Source organism: Lissotriton helveticus, chromosome 3_1 (genome assembly GCF_964261635.1).
Source record: "Lissotriton helveticus chromosome 3_1, aLisHel1.1, whole genome shotgun sequence".
NCBI classification, from domain to species: domain Eukaryota; kingdom Metazoa; phylum Chordata; class Amphibia; order Caudata; family Salamandridae; genus Lissotriton; species Lissotriton helveticus.
Window position 1 is genome coordinate 1,973,407,945 of NC_136061.1, and position 23,307 is coordinate 1,973,431,251.

The window sequence follows — 23,307 nt, forward strand, 5'->3', positions numbered from 1 at the left end:
GATGGATGAGGACAGGAGTGATGTTTGGGGCTCATGGTAGAGCCTTGGAACGAGCAGTAATTTGAGAGTGCATCCATCCAGGATATATGGACTACATCTCCCACAAGCACAATATGTGTTTTCATACAGGGAGATGGTAGACGTCATGCACTTTACTGCTGGCCCCTGATGAGGAAAATAAATTTCCGAAACGCGTCGGGCCTATTTCAAACACGCAACTGCCCATACCAACTAACGCTTTGGGGAAGGCGCACGCAGGCTCGGGTGCTACCCGCTACTTGGACAACCCCATGGAGCGTAATATATATATATATATCTACATGTATATGTATAGATATATATCTCCTACTGACAGTCGCCGGTAAGTAGTTATAATTAGGGGTTACTTTCCATAGGAAAAGCATTTTTTGACATGCTTATATCTTTGGCGCCATTTGACGAATCTTCCCAAAATTTTCCCAAAAAAGTGTCAAGTTGGGTATTGTGCATCGAACGTTTCAGGGTGAATCGTCTAGCGGGGGCTGAGAAAAAGAGGGGAGGATAAAAAAGTGCATTTCTCATGTTACTTCCCAAAGAGATTTTAGACACGACTACAGCCTATACCGCTGATCAGAATGAGGCAAAATGTGGCAGAAAGGTAGCTGTTGGTCCAGCAACGGACCTTTTTTACGGAAAAAACAAATTTGTATATATAGGGACGCTGACCCTCCAAGGATCCAATAGTCCCCATGCAGAAATCTGATTGGCTGCCATGCCATTGATCCTGGAATGGGGTTCCCGGGACATAAATTGACCCAGCCGCCCTACCCCACTGAATTTTGTCTAAGCCCCAGGGGATGGGGTTCCTGGGGCCAAAATCAGCCCGGGTAGGGGGACCACACAGTCCCTCTCCCCTTGTTTAAAGCTCAAAGTATTGTGACTTCTTGACTTTTCTTCTTGTATTCCACATTGAAAAACAATCTGAAAGCTTTAATGAAGGTGAATGTATCATTGATCTATTAGAGCGCAATCTAATCCGGGGTGACTCTGAAGAATGATTTCCTTCTCATTGTTTCCTGGTGAGAGCAGAGTCTGTGATTCTCCCTTTTAATTACCCTGAGTACTCAAATGCCAAAAATCATCTGTAAGTACCGCCTATTTGGCCACGCCTCATTTTCCTTAGTATTACGTAAAGGTTTTCCTACTTTGATGGACAGCTCCAACAAAACTACTAACAATAGACCCTCGAGCGCTTTACCCGATGATTTTGGTGTTGCGTTATTGATGCAGAGGAATACGAGGACATCTCCACCAAGCAAAGAGTACTTACTTTATTTAGTTAAGGAGAAATACCCCTGTTTGGTGGCGATGCACCTCTTTGTAATCTTGTCATCTTCTCTTGATGAGGATTCACATTATCAAGATTTTTGGATGAAGACACTTGAGGAACAATCATATTGCCAAAATTAATTGCACAATAGGTCACCGTAAAGATTACCTTCTGCTCCTTTATGCAGCTGTAGTGCAGAATATGCACGAAATATTTACACAACGAGGTAGCACTTACTAATTAACCATATGAAAGTACTCCAGTTGGGTAGATATTTTCAGCAAAACTGGGGACTCTTCATGGGAAAAATGAGGTTCGATTCTGGCCCTTAAATTAATTTCACAGTAATATAACCTCAACGGGAAGCACTTAGAAATATAAACATAGCAGGTGCCCCACTTGAAGCTCCACTTCAGTAAAGCACAAACAATCCTAACTTTTTGGGCTTGGCAAAGGCAAAGCAAGAGTGTTTCCTCTCATATTCCAAGTTGAAAAGCTAAATGAAATCCTTAATGGCGGTGAATTCACTGTTGATCTATTGGAGCACAAGCTGATGTGTAGTGACTGGGATGAGTGTTTTTTTTCATGTCGTCTCCTGGTGAGGGTTAATCCCCCAACCAGTAGTGCACCAGGAGTTGCGTTTGCAGAGTGATGAAGACATGGGGTGGGCCTCTGATCACCTCGCAGCCTATGTGGGACTTGCTGGAGGTAACAGGAGGGGCTCCTCTGCAGCACAGGGGATTTCATCCCCCAACCAGTTGTGCACCAGGAGGTGCATTTGCAGAGGGGTGATGAAAGGGGGTAGGGCCTCCAGCAACTTGCTGGTCCGGCTTTTATTATTTATTTATTTATTTATTTTATGGGGAGGGGGCCGAGATTTCGGCCCCAGGGACCACATCCCCAGGGGCCTGGCCTCTATTATTGGTGCCACTGTCCATGCCTGCTCCCCACCTCCTGCAGTAGCAGGTATTGCTGGTATTGCTTACACAGAAAGGGAGCTGCTGAACATGCAGCTCCCTCCCCATGAAAGTAAATCTGCTCTGCTTACAGCAGCTGAGTCCCCAAATGGCTGCCAAGATTTCTTGATTTGAAGTGTTGGTATCCAAATCAGATCCCAGCCCAAGATCGGAAGGAGTCGCGAATACACTGCGACCCTATATCTACAAATTTGGATTTTCCTTAATATCTCAAAAACCACTGAACAAATTTACACAAAACGGCAGTTCAACATCTACCTTTCTGCTAAATTTGGAGTTATACTGTTCAGCAGTTCGGGCTGAAGCCGTGTCTAAATGTCCTATGGGAATTAACATTGGAAACACATGTTTTTTTGACCCCTCCCCCTTTTTCTTGGCACCCCACTTAACAGATCACCCTGAAACTTTCCATGTGCAACAACATTCAGAACGGCACCTTTTTGGGGAAATTTCGTGAAGATTTATCAAACGGTGCTAAAGATATACGCAAGTCAAAAAATGCTTTTCCAATGGAGACTAGGTCCTAACTATAACTACCTACTGGTGACCACCAGTAGGTAATAAAATCAATCATAATGCATAAAATTAGGCTATGCTTCTAATGATGTATAATAAAAAGAACAAGTCGGCCCTAATGGTCAGTGCTCATACCTTGAGTAACTATTGAAACCCTAGTATCTATGAATGTTGTTTGAGCAAATATTCTTTCAGTCAGCACTATGTCACCTACCAATGTAGTACTTTGGAAAGGTTATTCCACAATTTAGCTCCACCGCTTTTAAAGCCCTGTTCCAAAAGTTGATCAAGCACCATTTCAGAACAGACAGTTTATGTTCAGAGCTGGAGCAAAGGATAGTGATTGATTGGTGGAAGTGGAAGAGGTCTGTCAGGCATGTTGGGGCTTTACAATGATAACTTTCCAGACCAAACACAGAACTGTGGATTTGATTTGGTGTTACATGGGCACTTTTGACCTCCTAGCAGATGTGCACATTTGTTTCTGATCCAGAGCGAATCCATAGATCTGTGCCAATTGTAATTTGTAAGCAGACTTATTCTGAAGGCTCAGGTAGAAAGTCATGCACTATTGCAGTCTTGTCATGACTACTGGCTGTACTAATGCACAGAGGCCAATTTTTAGATAGTGCAAATTGTTGGAAGATGGTGGATTTAACTACAGTCTGTATTTGTGGATATACATGGACAATTGAACTAAAAAGAACATCTAGATTAGGAGCATCTTCTACCAGGACGTTGGTTGACCCGTTTTGGTTATCAGCACATGGATAATGAGGTATTCAGGGTTTTTATCTATCACCAAGACTGTTTATTTGTTAAGACAGTTAATTTATTCTCAGCCATTTTTTATTGCTAAGAGAAAATTGATGCTAATGGTCATATCGTTGAAGTCAATGTGCAAGTCGCCTAAAAATTGGGGGTCATCACAATACAGCTGACACGAGAATTCCATATCTTTGATGAAGTGCTCTTCGATGGAGTGTGCGATGACAACAGGTAAAGATTGAACAGGAGAGGCAACAGGGCAGCAGAGGAACATGGCATTCAGTTGTGGTTAGCACTGAGGTATATTGGCTGGTTTGATGTTTTGACCTTGAGACTTTAGAAGAGTATAACCATGTTATTGAGGAGACTCAAAAGCATCTATTGATTATTCGCGTCAACGGCAATTGAGCCCTTCAACAGGACTAGAGCCATCAGCTGACATTGGATCCTAGTATCTGAAATATTTTCTTTGACATCCATTCAAGTTCAAGAAAAGACACTCCTTTTGAACTTGATTTTTATCCAGGTATAGGCTGTCTTTTTAGTAGGATAACCACAATATAATATTAGTCCTTGGAAAGTGCACATTCACCCAGCCGTGGCCCGTGCTGGTAACAGCGGTGGGGCCGGTGGGATTTCAAGGGACGGTGCACAGGGAAAATTAAGTAAATAATTCCTTTTTCCTCGTTATCGTTCGTCGGAATTCCCCCCACCCGGCCCCACCGCCACACCGCTGTTACCTTCACGGACCGAGGCTGCATTCACTCCTTGGGGCACCATTGGCAGTAAATGACCTAAATTCCAGCAATCCCGGAAGTATGAAAGGCTGAGTGGACCCACCGGGATTCAAACCTGTGGCCATGGAGACAAAAACTGGTTTCTGGAGTAGATGAATTAATCCACTGTGCCACCAGATCTGCCTGGTATAAGTACCTTTTAAAAAAGGTTATCCGGATTGATTTGTACAATTAAGCTCTGACTCATGACACCTGTATGATTAGGAGAATCTCCATCTGCCCATGAGTTGACCCACAGCTCATTACATGTATCAATGTCACCTGGTACTTTTTGCAAGCTACTTACCCTTTCAACCTTGTAGAACAAGGAAGTAGAGCTCCAGCGCATTTCTCAAACAGTAGTTGTCATCAGGGTCTGGTTTCCAAAATATTCCAGGGTGATTGTGCCGTCTACAGGTAACATTAGTCCTTCTTGTTCATCTAGATTGTTGAGTTCAGTGGATATATTGCAAGTTTCTCTATCTCACAGGTTTGGTTCCAAGACGAGCAATGTTGGTAGGTAGCCAGAACCATGCACAGGAGGATTGTTTGAGTAGGAATACCTCATCAGAATTGCAGGCAGGTAATCTGGTTTTATTGGCAAATATTTTGGCACTGAGTTTTTTAGTCCATGCTTTCTTGTTTGTGTCTTACAATTTGGGTTCCCGACTAATGCTGATAAGGGGACTATTAATATCAGGAAAGAGCAGCACCCCATTTAGTTATGGCAATGCAAGCTGCACAGAAGTTATATTCTTTCCCTGTGATGACTCCTTAGCGCTGGGGGTGGTGATTTGATTTTGGATATCCGTTGGTGCCCTATAAGAAAGTTTTCCAAACATTTACATTTTTCCAGTAGATCCACTTATGAGGCCAAACATAATTTTTATGTTTTCTTCCTTTTTGTCTCATGTTTCCAGCGGATGAAATGTTTTGTGAGATGGTGAAGACGAACAAGCTCTGCGAACGGAAGCTCTTTATACAGTTCTGCTGTCGGACATGTCTCCTGGCGGGGTAAAACATGCTTCAGCCTACATTCAGTCTTAGGCCTTCATCAAGAATCCTGCAAGTCTGGACTGGCCGATCCTAGAGAACTGTGTCTGAGCTTGGGGAAGCAATTGTACTACGTACTGGCCGACATTCCTTTAATAGCTTTAACACAACAGTAAACTTGAGATTTATAGCAATATATATAGCAGTGCTAGGTCCATAGTTAATGTTGTATTACTAAGAATAATGTCGGAAAGGACTCTAGGGAATAGGAGATATTAATGTCCTCTCTATTTTCTGAAGACCTATACCAGAATGCCACTCTCCTTTGTTTACTGGCAAGCTTTCTTTGTAAATTTAAATTCAATTAAATATGTTTTGGGAATTGTTGCTCAGGGCTTGAGGGTATCGTGCAGGATTCATTTTTTGATATGTTTGTATTACCAAAGGGAGTTATAGAAAACTGTTTATGCATATATGTTTCTTCCCAATTGTATGGTCCTTTCATTATGTGAGCAAAGTCTCGGATGCTGTGCCAGCATCATGTGAAGTTCAGTACTGATTGTTCTCGGCCCTAAGTGCTTGAGACAATCCAAATTCGTGTTGGAGATTTTATACCTTCTACTGGACTCATCGGCATTCACCTGTAGAAAACATCTGTGATATCAATGACATTTGCATGAGATAATATATGTGGAGAGCAACCATCTGCATTGCTGGCACCACAACAATGGTAGTGTAATCCATGGTTGGGTTTACACAGATGGTAGTAATCCACACAGCGAACTCCCTTTACCGCTTTATGTTTGCTTCTACAACTTTATGATCCTCTAATTGTGGGTTATAGTAACAGATGTCATATTTGTGGCTTGGTCAATTGGTCCAATACATTATGCAGTTTTGCATTTTTTAAATATTGAACTGTGTGACTGGACATCAATGTCATTACTCTAACACAATTACAAGAGAGTGAGGGATAATCAGGCTCGTACACATCCTCCCAGTTTAGTCAAACATACACCAAGAGTGCAACGGCCTACCGATTTTCCAGTGTCGGCTGGCTTGTACCAAGGGTGGTGTGGTGGAGGGGGACACAAAAAAAAATTAAAATAGACTTACTTTTGTGAGTTGCACTGCGACATCCTCCTCCCTTGGACGTCTTCACAGAAAGCTCTGATGCTCTTTACTGCTGCCACTCAACAGCACTGTCCCCACCCTGTCCTGACACTTAGTTTAGGAAAGGTTGCTGCAAAATAAAGCAGTAATAAATTAACTTTATTCCCATTTTATTTTTCAGCTCTGGGACTTGTGGGATGATGCTCCTCTGCTCAAATGGAGGAGCCGCCCCAGGGACTTTCTGTATATAGCTGAATGCCATAACTCGAAGTAATATTTAAAATATTTTTAAAAAATGCCTCACTCACCAAATGGTGGCATGCTTCATCACTGGCGTTTGATCACTGCGACGCTGGCGCCTCGTGCCACTGTGGGAAGTAGCGGCGCTCGTCCCGGTTCCCTGTGACACTTATTGCGGTGAGTGGCGCTGCCTACACCCCCAGAGTTGGGATGCTGAAAGCCTGTATTCCCTGTCTGAGTAGATCTGCGTGGAGTAACAGGGGAGACGGTCGGCACTGGCAGCATGTTCTTTAATAGTGATATCTAAGACTGTGCTCCAAGGTGGCCATCAGTTTTGGATCATTTGCTCTTCAGCCAGATTCCAATACATCTGTGATTGCTTTGTACACCGGCGCGCTGCGGCACATGACAAGTGACAGGAGATACTGGGTGCGTGATCAATGCTCTGCTATGTGTTCCCTCTCCTTGAGTCCCTGAGCTCGAGCAGGATGACCTGAGCCCAGTCAATACTGCACTCTGCGTGTGTGCCAAGCTTCACCGAATTCTATGACGGTTGCTGGAGCTGGGGTGTGTTACACAGTGTGCCTGCAGCTCTGGAACAGTATTGTAGTTTCCTAGCAGTTCAGAAAACGGTGCTTTTGTCATTAAGTCTCTGGGTTGCACTCCACTGGGTGTGCTCAACAATTAAGGATTGCCAGGGCAACCCCCCGATCAGGACTCCATGCAGCTCACCAGCAAACTCTCCAGGACCCTCACGAGAAACCACCAAATGAAACTGCAGTCCGGACGAATGCTCATGCCGGAGCATGGACTGCTGGTCTTGGATTTGGAAGGATTCCCATCCCGAATCTGCCCCGGAGCAGTGCCTAAGGTAGGACGCCTGGCCCCAAAATGGCCCCCATGCGTGACCTAAAATTAGAGCCTGACAATTCCTAAGGTCCCTCCTCACTATCAGAGATATTATACCCCTATGATCCTCCCAGAACTGACCCAGGTTAGCGCTGCAGCGCACCCAAACCCCGAAAGAAGCACTACCTCTCCCCTGGTCTCCACCTGATTCCAAAATGGTGGATCCATATTCCTCACTGTGCTGCTCAAACCTCTAGATCTGGCGCCTAACACCTTTATGACACAGGACCCCTTGAGACAAGATCCCCTCTGCCCCCAATGAAGTAGGAACCTTTCTCTAGAGCGCTCAGCCAGCAGAAAGCCCTATGCCCCCTGCCGAGGCTGCCTGGCCCCAGGATGGCTGCCCCTTAGAGCTCTAAGAGCCACAGCCTACCATCTGACAAGCCCTATTAACCTAATTTCAGAGGTAAGGGCCCTGCACAAGGAGACACCACCGACCCACTCCATGTTTAAAGAAGATCCCTGAAATTAGAACACAAGACCTACTCGGAGCTACTACTCCTCTCAGGACCCTGCCCGGCCCTAGATGGCCGTCACCCGACCATCGGAGTCCCGACTATAACTCATAACAGGCCCAGATCAGACACCAACGGTAACCTTTAACCCTACGTCCAACTCACTCTCGGCTGATCTGATCTACCTTTCCCCCACCTCCCGCATAGTCCCTTTCAGAGACTTTATCCCCCCTGTGCACAGTACCCCCACTATGGCTTCTGACTCGCCAATCCCCCCACCCAATCCCTACCTACACATCTGAAACCGCATAGCCCGAACTTATACACTATTAACTTCCCCCCACACCTCTCTGCTAAAATGAGACAAAACTTCAAACAGAAACTAACCCGACAACACAGAGAAACATTATTTACAGATATCTACCACTCCTCTTCCAACAGTCTGATTAAGATGGACCTAATTTTCCACAAGGAGAGACCAGAAGACTGGATCTCCACGCTCAGAACGCAACTTTACATCGTCAAAACCACATCCACACCACACGGCTGCAAATTAAAATCCCTGCTTCCTAATCGCTCGTCTAGAAGAGGGATCACAACCGTGACCATCTACACTAACGGCACTGTCCTCATTCAGGCAAACAATGAGAACCTTGAAGCTTTCGACTCCCTCTTCCCCTCACTTCGATCCACTCTCCCCTACCTGCCTCGCCCCACCTCAACCCAACTCCCGCCTACAGCTACAGCTAACCTTGAAGCTTTTGACTCCCTCTTCCCCTCACTTTGATCCGCTCTCCCCCACCTGCCTTGCCCCGCCTCAACCCAACTCCCGCTTACAGCTTATCGGCCCAAGCAGGAAAATCAATCCACACCACCACATGCCCCCGCCGCACAGCTCCCCTGAGTCTCTACTCAACACAGTTCGCCTACCAAGCATGCTCCACAGCTCCCTAAGGAAAACACAACCTCCCCCCTATTGGACCCACCCACCGCAACCTCACGAACGAGCCCCGCCGACAATGCCCCCTAACCTCACTAGTTCCCGCACAGATCTCAGAAACTCAAAGTAATTTCATGACCCAATCCACCTCCCTTCTAGGTTTTTCAAAAAGGGGCAACCTGTACTACACAATAAATAAGAGACAGCACTCCTTCAACCCAACCTACACCACACAAGGCGAATCCTCCCAAGATGCCCCCAACCCCTCCCACGACTCAATGGCGCAACGACTCGTGTCACTTGAAAACCAGATAGACTCGATCTCCCGGGCCTAATCAAAATCCTCTCCAACCTAGGTAGAGCACGCAGATCCCACCAATCTCCTCCCTGGGTTACCCCCACTGCCAACACCAACAGCCACAAGAGCCCCTCCTGGCCCTCAGAAGCCCCTGAAACTCAGCCTCAGTGACTCCCAAGAAGGGTCACAGAACCCTGGCCACATAAAGCCTCAGGAACCACAGTCCCTCCCTTTAAGGCTCAGAGTCGCTCAAAGACCGATACAAAACCCTTGACCTCAAGACCCACTAGAACACAAGCAGCCATGTCCGACAACGAAGCAGCCATTCTAGCCTCTTCTTACGTCACACCCCCCTTTGACTCCCCTAAATCAAAAATCCAAGTGATCACAGGTCTCTGAAAAGGCCTTCCCTGCACAAAATCCCCTAGACCGCCCGTCCTTAATACCATACCTAGGGCGTCCAAAGAAATGACCGCCAGCAACAAAGAGCTTTTCACCAACTGCTTGCTCATCAATTGCAGGTCTGCTTCTTTGCATGCAACTGAAATAGCAGAGGCCATCCTCTCGCATGACATTGACATTGCGTTCCTCGCGGAGACCTGGCTCAATGAGCTATCCCCACCATGCTTAGACATGCTTGTACCCCCGGGCTTCTCCCTCATCAACAAAGACAGAAAAGACCAGCGAGGGGGAGGGGTAGCTATCATTCATAAAGACAACATGGTCATCACGGAAATTCATACGACTACAACACCTTTGAATGTCTCTCAACCAACATTGAGACCAAAGACAATGGTTCTTTACTTTGTCACCTTCTCTATCATCCTCCAGGTAAAACCTCAGCATTCGGAGAACACTAATCCGAACTGATAGCTCAGGGTGCACTCAGTGATACCAATAATCAAATTCTTGGCGTCCTGAACCTACGGTGGAATGAGACCAATAACCCGCTAATCCAATCGCTATCCAGTCTCCTCTGTGACAACAATCTAATGACGCACTACAAAGGAGCCACCTTGGATGCCATCATTGCTCAAAAAAACACAATCACTATCAATCACATACTCCCCGTCGACTGGTCAGACCACCACATGATCTTATTTCATATCAACAAACTTACTCTCTCTCAATCACTTCTGCAAGACCACCCCCAAATGGTTGAGAAACTTTTCTCAGGTTCCCATGGGAGTCCTCGAAGAACAGATAAGCTCACTTCTCCCCGACCCCAACGACCACCTCTCCACTAATGACCTCACAGATTGTTACAATGCAAAGCTAGTGGCCATGCTTTTCAAAATAGGTCCCCTAAAGCTCAAAAAGAGCAGAGCCATCCCATCCAGATCATGGTTCAACCCCGCCCTCAACTCCGAAAGGAGAAAACTAAGAGGCAAAGAAAGAAAGTGGAGAAATAACCCAACCTCCGTCCTCCGCGATCATCTCAAATCAGCCCGTAGGAAGTACAACAACCACATCAAAAACAAAAAATCCAGCTTTTTTGGCTCGGCCCTGGACAGTGCCAAAATCAGACCCAAGGAGCTCTATAGCATCATCACACAAAAAAACCTCCAAGCCCGTGTCCTCCTCTGTACAGGCGTCCAAAGAACTATGCAACAACTTTGCCAATTTCTTCAACGATATGATCACAAAAATCGAACTCTCACAGGACGTCAACAACACGCACCTCTCGAAGAGCATCGCGGCGGGGTCGCTTGATCTTTCTCCTGGTTCCTCTCCCAATTCCTGGCTTAGTTTCCGTCCCATTCAAGAAACTGAGATAATCATGTTGATCTCCACCCCCAAAACCGCAGCTCATGTCCTAGACCCCATTCCTCCCCTACTGACCAAAAAAATGAAGCACGCCTTAGCTCCGCTTTGGAGCACGATAATAAATAGCTCCCTGAAAACCGGAGTGGTTCCAGACTGCCTTAAAATGGGTCAAGTCACCCCCCTGTTGAAACAATCTGGCCTAGATGCGACTGATCTGAACTATTTTAGACCTGTGTCGAACCTCCCCCTTCTCTCAAAAACACTAGAAAGATGCGTACTACAGTAACTAACCCAGCACCTGGATAACATCAACCTCCTGGACCCCCACCAGTCTGGCTTCAGAAAAGACTGTAGCACAGAAACCGCGATTCTCAACATCATCGACGATATACATGGATCACTAGACTTTGACAAATGCTGCCTCCTCATTCTCCTTGACCTCTCGGCAGCATTCGATACTGTTGATCACAAACTCCTCATAAGGGTCTCCAAGAAAGAGCTGGTCTTGGCGAGGTAGTCCTCAAATGGTTCTCCTCCTTTCTTCACAATTGAAGTCAAGAAGGGCGTCCCTCAAGGCTCGGTGCTTTCACTGCAACTCTTTAACATCTACATGGAACCTCTCTCCAAACTACTCAGAAAAGCCAACATCCGCTTCCATCTCTATGCTGACGATACTCAGATCTATCTGGAAACTACGTCTCTCAAAGACATACAAAGACTTAATAATGTCCTGAAAGATGTCCAACACAAGTTGACAAGCAACCACCTGAAACTAAATCCTGATAAGACTGAGACAGTCCTCATTTTGAATAAGGACGATAACCCCCAATTTGCCGAATGGTTAAAGGCCATCGATGCGCTCAATGGGAATCTCACTCTAGCAGACTCTGTCAATGTCTAGGCATCACTCTAGACCCAAAACTGAACATGACGAGACACATTAAGAATTCGGCAAAAAGTGCATCCCTTAACCTCAGACTACTGAACAAAATAAAACCCTACATTCCGCCCAATGATCTCAAACAGCCCACCCAATCTCTGGTACTGTCAAGACTGGACTATGGGAACGCAGTCCTCTCAGGAATTCCAAAATCACATCTGGCTCCCATCAAAACAACGTTACATGCGGCCGCCAGAATGATCACCGGTATCAACAAATTCGACCATATCTCCCCTGCACTCAAGGAACTTAAGTGGCTTCCAGTCGAAATGCGAATTAGCTTCAGAACAGCCTGCCTCACCCATAAAGCCCTTCGCACCGGCAAACCTGAGTACCTGGTGAAAAAACTCATAAAAGCCAAAAACTGTGTATCGATCTTTCTCCGGAAGCGCTCCCAAAATTTGGAACTCCATTCCCCCTAACATCAGAACCATTCCCTCCTTTGTAGAAGTCAAAAGCCAACTCAAAACCCTGCTCCTCAACCGCTCCCTAGCGTACAGCAGATAGCAAACATCGAGCTCTGCTCCAGCTCTAAGACTCCGAAAAACCCTGAAGGCAAAAGAGTCCTGCACTACAATGTGTTGCTCTTTATTTTTGTGCTCCTCTGTTGATATGTTCCTCTTCTATTTTGTATATGATAATTATCTATTATGGTCCTACTGTAAAGCGCTCTGATACCCCTGGGTCTGGCCAGCACTATAGAAAACTTTGTAAATAAATAAAAATAAATAAATTCTCACCCTTGTAGGTAAATACTGCTAGGGTGGGTTCAACCCCTTCCTGGAAGCGCTTATGTATTTCTTAGTTCTGGATCAATAGCAGAGGGCCAGTTCAAGGTTAAAAAATGGTAATAGGTTCACCCAAATAGTTTATGAGTGGAACCCGTACCATAATTAGAAACAAGAGTCTGGATGTCTTCTAAGAAAGCAAAGATTCTGGCATACAGTGTTTTTTCTTGATATTTTAAATATTCCATAGAGATATGGCATTCAGATATTTATAGAAAATCTATAGGCTGTTGTACTCTTGGTGTATCACACTTTATATTTCCCGGGGTAGAGTGATTTAGGTTCATGGCTCCTTCGCACTGCAATCTCGTCCAGAGTTGCAATCCATTTTACTAATTCAATAAAAATAATTACAACCCACTGGTTGTGTTGCACAAATCAGAAACCCCAACCCCAGTTGTTTGCTATTGAATTCATGGTCAGAAATCAGTGGCTTTAGCTGTTTTGTTTAATTGGTTGATCCCTACTTATATTGTTTGTGATTCCTTAGGGGAAGTCGTCAGTGTGCTGCCGTAGAGAGGTAGGTGCAGCCTGCAGCTATATGTATTTATTATTTTTGGAGTGTGTAAAATAGACTGTTCTTTTGTCATGATCTGTAGCTTCCACCAGAGCTGAAGGTGTCGGATTTCCAACCACTTAGTGCACAGAGTTAGGTTAATGCACCAGCATGTATTAGAAATCAAGTTGGACTACAACATATACATGGCAGCTAAGCTATTTTGTGCGGGTGGGGTTTTGTGGTCAGGATAAGTTCTTCTAGATTAGTTCAGGAACCCAGTGAAACTCCAACCCCTCTTGCGTAAGTGACTAATACATGCAAAATAACACTAAGGAGCATGGGATAAAACTTTTAAATATTGTTTTCTAAAACCCAAGTCTGGTACAAACAATATGAACATTAATCACAAAACATAAAAAGATTAAAATAATATGAACAGTCCTAGCATCCTAACACCTTATTGCTACTTTTAAGGGCTATGCTAAAATGTATCAGAAGTAGAAAATATCAAGAGACTAGCAAACCTTTGATGTATTACACTGCTTACCTTCTCCCAGTAAGAAATTGCAGTTTAGCCATTCTCTATCGCAGCTTTTGACAAGGAATGATATTTAGTGCCAGGCTGAAGGACACTTCTCTGAGCAGCTCTCAAAGCCCTGGAGAAAACCCAGGAAAACTGGGGCAGGTTTGCAGCAAACTGGCATGACCTCTGGCCTGATAGTTCCATTGTGAAGCCTCCCCAAATAAAATTCAGATAGCTGAGTATTTATGGTATCTGATCCCCGATTTGATCTTAGGTTTATAATTTTGGCGACACGAAGGTCTAAGTATGTCGATAAATGTATTGGCTCAATTCACATGTAGACATTTTTATCTATACTGTAAGCCTCCTCATTAACATGGCAGAAACCATAACATTCACCATGAAATAATGCAAAAACTTCTGCGCATGTCTAAACTTCACACTTTCTAATAGAGATGAAAGAATCATGAGGCTAGCACATGGTAAAAACAGAAGAGATTTAAATGGACCCTGTTGTAGTGTTCATGGCACATTAGTGCTATCTATCTAGATGGGGAGCTGTGCGTTGTTTATCCATTGCAGTCTGTGTTTTGGATCTCGCAGATCTTCCTTGGTATGACTTTAGTTAGGTTTTTGGGAAAGCGATTGAAGTCCTCTCATATTTATGTAAACATATTGCTAGCACTATACAAATGAAAATTTTAATCACACAGAGAACACTTGCACGGTGCATTTAAATCCTTTAAGTTGTACCCTGTTCTTTCCTTGCTCGTTTATACCCTTGTGTTTAAAAACAACAGTGCAGAGAATTCTTAAACATGTTCTTTGGTTCTCAAAAAATGAGGTGTGTTTTGTCCATATTCATGGTGCCTTCATGTGCATCTGACATCCAGTATTTGTGCTGATTTAATTCTGGTTGTTGTGAGTCATCTGTTTGTTTCCATGTTTTTGTGATTGTACTGCCTACATTTCTTCTACCAACACAAAAGGTAAATAAAGAAAAAAGTTGCAAGCTCATGAAATCCACAGCCACTGTATGTTAATATTGTTTGCAATAAGGGGCCGTTTTTGTACATTTGAAAAAAACACACACAAAAGAGGTTGTCCGAAAGTCTTTAGTCTAATTTGTATGTCTTTGTGCTCCTTCTGTCTCTCTGCCCAAGAGCTTTCTATCTTTACTAAACCTCGTAAGGAGAACTGTCAATAGGATGCTTGGGACAGGAACCAAATGCAGAAAATGCAATGCTCACACGAATTTACCAATAAAATATTTACCTCCCATGACAGCAAGCGTCCGCTTTTTTTAGAATCAAAGGAAACAGGTATGTCTGGGCAAAGCCTTAATAAACTTGTTTCTTCTACATACAAGGTATTCCGTTCCATCCGCATCTCGGTTCAATTAACTGCATTGCACCTTCACCTTTCTCCCTGGGTAAGCATAAGGCAGCCACAGAAAGATGCGTGCTCCCTGATTGGTGTTTGGACAAAATATTGAGTAAAAAATATCAGAGAGTAAAAATATTGGCAATAAAATATTGTGAATAAAAAACAAAATTATGGTAAAGAATATTGTTGACAAAAATATCTTAATTTTTTTATATATATTTCTTTTTATTGAATAAAAACAAAACAAGGCATATACAGTATCCAAGATTGCATAGACTCAACGAGGGTAGAGTATCATATCGTCCATCATTACAGTAAACAGTACAGTGATGGGGAAAGGGGGGAGGAAACAGGCGCCTCAGAATCAATAATAACAAAGGGTCAGGGGGAAAGCAAGACATCAGGGACCAAAGGCTCAGGTGGATCACATATATCTCCTCTATACCGGTTCCAGGGGCCCCACATCTTATACCATTTTCGGGGGCGACCCCGAGCCAAGTACACTGTTTTTTCTCTAAACATGCACCAATCCATGTTTTCCACCCAAACATCGAGTGTAGGAGGCCTTGGGGATCCCCAGAGTTGTGCAATGTTCCTTTTAGCTACCATGGCACCTAGGGTCACCCACTGAGTCTGCGCCACATTATGATCAGTGGGCTCCCAAACATTTAATAGGCAACGTCTGGGTTCTGGCAAGAGTGCCACACCCGTGACCTCCTGCATCTTTTCATGGACCCTTCTCCAATAATCCAAGACCTCCCGACATTCCCAAATGATGTGGAGGAACGTCCCCAGCTGACCACAGCCCCGACGACACAGACCCTCCTCCGAAAAGCCCATACGGACTAATCGGGGACCCGTGGCGTATATTCTATGCAGTATTTTGAGCTGGACTAATCTCAATCGTACCGGAATCGCCACCTCCTTTGGTGAAGAAACCGCCGACTGCCAGTCCTCATCATCAAGCTCAAGGCCGTCACTGGTCCATTGGTCACGCAGATGCAAGAGAAGGTCCGCCCTTTGATTAATCAATTTCTTGTACACTAGGGAAACGGTACTGTCAGGCATATGGCCATCCAAAATACGATCCTCTAAAGATGTAAACTACGGTATCACCTCCCCTTCCGGGAAGACAGAAGTCAACGCATGCCTAATCTGAACGTACCGAAAATACTCCGAGTTTCCCAATTCAAACTCAGCCTGGAGGTGCGCAAACGATTTCACCCGTCCCTTCACCCACAGGTCTCCAACTTTAGAAATGCCAATAAGATCCCATTTGTCAAACCCCTTAGTGTTCCACAGTTTGCCAAGTTTATCAGATCCAAACAGCGAGGTAACCAAAGTCAGACGGTCTTTCCACCCTAACGAATTAGTGGCGTCACACCAGATCTGCACAGCCGTCTTAGTTGGCCCTGGCAAAGCCTTCAACACTGATCCAGAATACAAAGCTCTATAATAATTGCCGCCAGGAAGTGACCACCTATCCATGGCAAAACCAGGGTTTAACTCAGGGCCGTACATACCATGATTGATAGCACTTAATTGTGAAGCCCAGTAATATCTCTTAATATCAGGGAGGGCAATCCCTCCGTCATACCACGGGAGTGTTAGTTTAGTCAGCGCAATACCCGGTCTTCCATCCCACACAGCTTACGCTGTAGCTCTTCCACAGAACAAAAATAACTAGCTGGGACGATATCAAGGGTATTTTGAAGAGCATAAAGAAAACGAGGGAGTGACATCATTTTAAAAAGGGCCGCACGCACAAGCATCGTTAATGGAAGATTCCGCCAATTCGCAACATCGTGCTTTAACTGAGTCAAAGGAGGGAGAAGGCTTCTCTCATATCGGACCGCCGAATCCATGGAAATATAGATTCCGAGATATCGGAACCCATCCCGAGCTATTTGGATAGGACAGTTATGCGGTGGGGTCGGCGTTTCGCCACTGAGAACGTATAAATAGCATTTCGCCCAATTAATGACCAAGCCGGAGTTCCTGCCGAAGGAGGCCAGAACATCACAGAGTACTATTAAGGATTTCCTAGGGGAGGTCAAATACAGCAAGATGTCGTCTGCATATAACGAGATACGGTCCTCAAACTGCGGAGACCAGCTAATACCCTTCATCGAGGGCTCCCAGTGAATCCAGGCCGCGAGAGGCTCGAGGGCTAAGGCAAATAAGAGAGGCGATAGCGGGCAACCCTGGCGAGTCCCCCGCCCGAGCGAAAAAGGCTCTGAGACGCGACCATTGACTACAATCTGAGCAAGCGGGTCAGCGTATAGAAGATGCACCCAGCCAATGAAATCTGAACCGAAACCAAATTTAGCCAGTACCGCCCACAAATAAGGCCATTCAATAGTATCAAACGCCATCGTGGCGTCCAATGACGCCAAAATGGCCGACTCCCGCAATGTCGAGGCCTTCGCGAGTACTCCATGCAAACGTCTAAGATTCAACACCGTATTCCGGTGCGGAATAAAGCCCGATTGATCTGGATGAACCAACTCGCAAATAACCTTTATCAGTCTATTAGCTAACAATTTAGCGAGAATCTTAGGTTCAGCATTTAACAATGACATCGGTCTATACGAGGCACATCTATTCCTAGGTTTTCCCTCCTTGTGAATTACTACTATTGAAGCTAATCTCTGTTCACGAGGAAGGAGACCGACGTCTCGGGACTCCAAAAACATATCCCTCAAATACGGAGCAGTCCCATCCGGGAGAAGCTTATAGAGCTCAATCGGGAGACCGTTGGGACCCAGCGCCTTACCAGAATTCAGAGAGCGCATAGCCAACGCCACCTTATCTGCAGTGATCTTACTATCCATAAGGTCCCTATCTTCCGCAGACAGGCATGGGAGCGCAATGTCTCGTAATAACAAACGTGAGTCCTCCTCCGGTCTGTCCGACACAGAAGAGTACACAGATCGAAAATGGTCAGCGAAGCATGTCACTATCTCCTGTGGGTCGGTGACCAGAACACCGCCCTCCATCTCGATCTCGGGTACCACACGATTGGCTCTGTCTTTTCTGTCCAACCATGCAATCAATTTGCTCGCCTTATCCCCAACATCATAGAGACGCCCCTGTTGCTCTCGACTAAGGGCCTTCGCGCCGTCTGTCACCAATGTTCTATAATCTAACTGCTTCAAGCGCAGGATATGTAGTCTAGAGTGGGTAACCTCCTGTTCCAAGTCCAATTCTAAATCAGCTATCTCCGTCTCTATCCTCACCACTTCCTCTTCCTTCTGTTTTTTAGCACCAGCAATAAAAGAGAGAGCTGGACCTCGAATGACAGTCTTGAAAGCTTTCCATAGCGATATGGAGGAAGAAACCGAGCCCTCATTTTCAGAGAAATAAAGTTCCAATGCCTTAATCAGAGCACAACGAATCTTGGGATTACGAAGATACCAAGGGTTAACAGGAGCCACCCTCCCCCCAGAGCCAGGCGCTAATTCAAATCGAAACCAGAGCGGGGAGTGGTCAGAAATACCCCAAGCTAAATGCCTGAAAGAATATCTTAATTTTTAATATCATTTTCAGTAACATACTTTTGGGAAAAAAATATTCAATTAATAGGACTTGCACTCAAATATGTAATCCTTTTGAAGCTGAACACTTTCCCTACGGTTGGTTAGGGTGGAGTCGGAGTAGTAACGGAAACCCCTTCAAAGTAGTTATACCACATCTGATCTAACCCCTCAAAAGTCCAACACTTTCTCTGCTGTTGTCGAGATTGGAGTGGGAATAGTAAATCTACCTCCTCTGATGTCCAACACTTTCCCTTTCTGTTGCTTAGACTGAAGTGGAAATAGTAAATCCAAATCCTCTGAAATCCAACACTTTCCTTATTGTTGCTTAGACTGAAATAGGAATAGTAAATCTAAAACCTTGGAAGTCCATTACTTTCCCTACTGTTACTTAGACTGGATTGGGAATATGTAATTTAACCCCTTGGACATACAACACTTTCCCTACTGTTGTTTAGACTGGTGTGGGAATAGTAAGTCAAAACCCTTTGAAATCGTAAGCGGGAGAAGGTATGGTGTATATAATTTTTCCGGAGTCAAACACTTTTCTTAATATTGATAAAATAGGATTTATATTATTACATTTAATATTGCTTGTGTTTATTTTTTAATGTTTGTATTAGTTTTAGTAAATGTGTTTTTAGGGTTTTAACATTTTACTATTTTATATATTGGTGATATTAATATATTTTGTTATTGAATTGCTTTTATTTTCTATGTTTTTTAAAATATGTGTTTGTATTATGTATATTGTGTAAAGCCATATAGATAGATAGAACGATAGATAGAACGATAGATAGATAGATAGATAGATAGATAGATAGATAGATAGATAGATAGATAGATAGATAGATAGATAGATAGATAGATAAATCTAAAAGCTCCTAACCAGGAAACCTCTGTCCCAAGGGAGGTGGAACGGTAACCGAGGGAGCAAACTCAGCAAATATATCTAGAGCCTGTCATCTGAAACAAAAGGGAGACTCCGTTCACACAAGGCAGGGTTTAAGTGCAAGAATACTCGGTTTTTGCATTCAAACCCTGCCTTATGTGAACCGATTCTACCTTTGTTTTGGATGACTGGCTGTTGAGATAATTATATTTGTATATATTATGTTATATGCTTCTTACAGTTCTAAATAAAAATAATTATTTTTAAAACAGTATACTGTTCAAAAACATCAATATGTTTGGCTCTAATTTGTCAGCTTTTGACTACTCTCTAGTAGTTTGTCAAGGCATGTTAGTATTTCCCTTTTAAATCGGGACTTCACTCAGACGTGGAGTGCTTGCAAGGATACAGGGCCCTGGCTATCCATCCCTAATCATGCAAGCTTGGTCTCCTCTTGTTGCTTTCAGGAAGAGCTCTAGGACTCTGATTTTCTGGGTGAGAGCTATGTGGTCTACTTGGGTATGCATTTCCCTTATCCTTTTCCATGTGTGCCCTGTCAGGTAGATTCACAAACAGCACAAGGCAAGGATTTGCACAATGATTCTGGTTTCTTACAGATTCTCCAGCCTCTTTTGGTACTCTGACAGTCTGCAGCTGAGCTGGTCTACCTCTCTTCTATCTCTGACTGTGGCTCCCTTGTCTCAGAGAAACTGTGCTTGACTGTGAGTGGCACTGACATTCTCCTGGCTTCTAGGAAGCCTTCACTGTAGCAGTATTAGACAAATAACTACAATGTCACTGGACATTGCTGTTAAGAATGTACACTATCATTTCTTCTGAGGTCCCGGTTCTTTGTTTTTGATCTAACCCAGACTAAACTCAATGTAAGCTCTTACAAACCCTATCTAGAAGCAATATGTGCTTATAAGGGATCCAGATTTGAATGTGTTTCTCTTACTAAAGCTTTTGTAAACTTCCTTTGTAGTGGGACCTTTACTTCTGCAAAATCACAAGCCAAGAGCATTTGGGATCTATAATCATCACAAGGACCACAGTAGTAGGTTTGAGGTATTTTATTCCAGATCAGTGTTCAAGTTCATTTTCTGTGCATGTTCTTCCCAGTTCAACCCAAACAGTTAAGTCTTTCTAAACTGATCTATCCTCCAACAATGGAAATCTGTGGTTCCAAAGGTGTCCTCTCCAAGTGGGTTGTGACTCGTCCACCAACATTTCCTGGAGAGCCTTAGAATTATGGAAGTATCCCTGAATAATCACATGTTGTGGAACCCTTAAAATAGGTCCACTTGTGCTACAAGGGCAGATTTGGCCAGTTCTGAATGGCTACATCCCTCAACTGCAATGACATTAGCAAAATGTTGGAAGCACTAGGGTTAACTTGCAAGAACTAATAGCCATTTATAGACAACTCAGTCAACAGGTTCCATAAAATATGGGTAGGGACTCACACAATTACTCCTAAGGCTATGTAAACACAGCTATTAATCTGCAAACTACAAATGCCATGTGGAATTGGCTAATAACTGCAATGAAATCACCTTCTGGCTGGCTCACTCAGCACGCCTACTAAATTTAGTGTAACAAAATACTATCCCTCAAGAGATGCGTGGAATTACTCACATGCTTTCTTATAGGTGTGGCTACTACTTTGCAAGAACAAGCCACATGGCGTGGTTTCTTCACAAATATCCATACTACTATGGTTAGTGCATCTTTTTTTTTTTTTTAGAGTTTTTTATATAGCGCGAACTAGACCCGAACCGATCAGGTATCAGAGCGCTTTACATAGCACCAATTACGTTACATGAGGACACACTTTCATTTTTTAGGCACGGGGAGATTAAGTGATTTGCCCAGAATCACAGGAGGTTTTTTGGCGTCGTTACTCGAACCCAGATCCCCAGGTCCGAGGTCGTGCGCCTTAGCCGTTAGGCCAACCCCTCTCCCAATCCCCCATCTTTGATAGCATTCCTACGCGAAGGTTTCCAACAGATACAAGAAGAACCCGGAGATCCCTTGCAGTACATTTGAGTATGAAGTTATTAGAAACTTTGACACAGTCGCTGAAATAATATTGTGTAATATAAAAATGGAGGCTGTTCAAATGTGTATAAGACAGAGACAAGCCATAGTGCCTTGATTCCAATGAGAGGAAGAACAGCCCAAGACTGCATTGCAGATTCATACTTCCCAGGCTTGGTATATATTTGGTATGTGTCAGCTGGGTCCTCAGTTCTAAATGAGGGTTAGGATTGAGGGATCCCTACTAAGAAGAGGCAAGAGAAAACGAAAGCACATAAGAATGTCTCAAAAACATGCAGTGAATCTCCCATAAAGAGGCCCATATCACAATATCAATTGAACTTTAGGAGAAGTTTTCAGTTCAGGAATTATAGAACTTTAGGTTGAATTATTTTTTCTTGTTTTGCAATGCTTACACATATTCTTGCCTTCAACCTAACGATCGGCGAGGACCAGTTGAATATACCAGGCTGCAAGGTTGATGAGTAACATATGATGTTCTGTTGTAAGAACACCAACACCTCACCCCTCCTCCCCTAGGACCTAGGCCCTTTCACTGTTGCCGACTCTTGTTGGTTGATGTATGCTGTGCATTAGTTCTCATCCCCTTACAAGTTTATAGCAGTGCCAAAGGACATGCAAGAGTGTCCCCATAGCCACACACCTCCTTCAGCAACTGCCCAGCTTTGTTTTATCTCATTGGGCTGTTTCTCTGGTGTATGACAGCTGCAATCCGTGCAGGTAAGAGCAGTGGGGCTGGGTGGGGGTGAATTTCGACAGTCAATAGAAAATTAATTATTTATTTAATTCCCCCCCAACGCGGCTCCACCACTCTTACCTGCTCATGCTGCGGCTGGTGTATGGTACCAATATGTGAGGACTTTGTAATATGTTTCCCTTGTTTTCACACATTTAAAAGTCATTTGTGCTTTATTGTAAAGTCATTCCCACCTTTTAGATGAAATACCTTGGCCCAGTCCCCTTTTCCATCTATGCTTCGCTGGCGTTTCATCCATAGAGCGGTACTTAAGTGTTGTTTATATAGGAGTTGAGATATAGGACGTCGGTCGTGTCACCCATCTTTCAGCCATTTTTAACATTTTTTGAATTATCATGCAATAGGGGAGAAAGAAGTGATCTGGGATATATCCACTCCACTTCTATTGGGAAATCAATAATCATACGAGAGTGGACCCGAAGAAGCCTGTAGTCTCAAAAAGATTTTAAGAGACCCTTACCCACTAGAATCCACCAGTGGCATGCTTTATCATCACCGGACGGATACTGTCGTGAGCTACGGGCTACACTTCCTTGCAACTCTCCAAATTGCAAAGTCCTGACATACACCCGTGTCTTTCCCTTGCCATCCCAATCTTACATGGAATGGATGCGAGCCATAGCAACAAGTTGTGCTACACTTGATTAAATCGTCGACTACAAGACACACACGTGTCCCCATCCGTCGCTTTCATTGATTTTGAACATCACTGAACATGTTACAGATCTAATACACACTTGGTTGCATTCTTACTCACCTTGCGATTCAGACCTGCCGGGTTGGAATTATCAACGGCATCTCGAATATATTGCTCCGTTTATCAGGATCACAGATTCCATTTACTGGTATCACGGTGAAGAGTAA

General features: G+C 44.1%; 1 protein-coding gene across 1 annotated transcript in view; it reads left to right on the top strand.

Moving 5' to 3' along the window:
* The window catches only part of PCSK6 (proprotein convertase subtilisin/kexin type 6), a 1,486,774-nt gene extending 1,471,679 nt beyond the window's left edge, over positions 1–15,095 (top strand). The window contains exon 21 of the mRNA XM_078683097.1: positions 5,267–15,095. Coding sequence (XP_078539223.1) covers positions 5,267–5,364 — 98 coding nt within the window. The 3' untranslated portion in view covers positions 5,365–15,095. The remainder of the gene's footprint in view (positions 1–5,266) is intronic.
* The last annotated feature ends 8,212 nt before the right edge of the window (positions 15,096–23,307 follow it).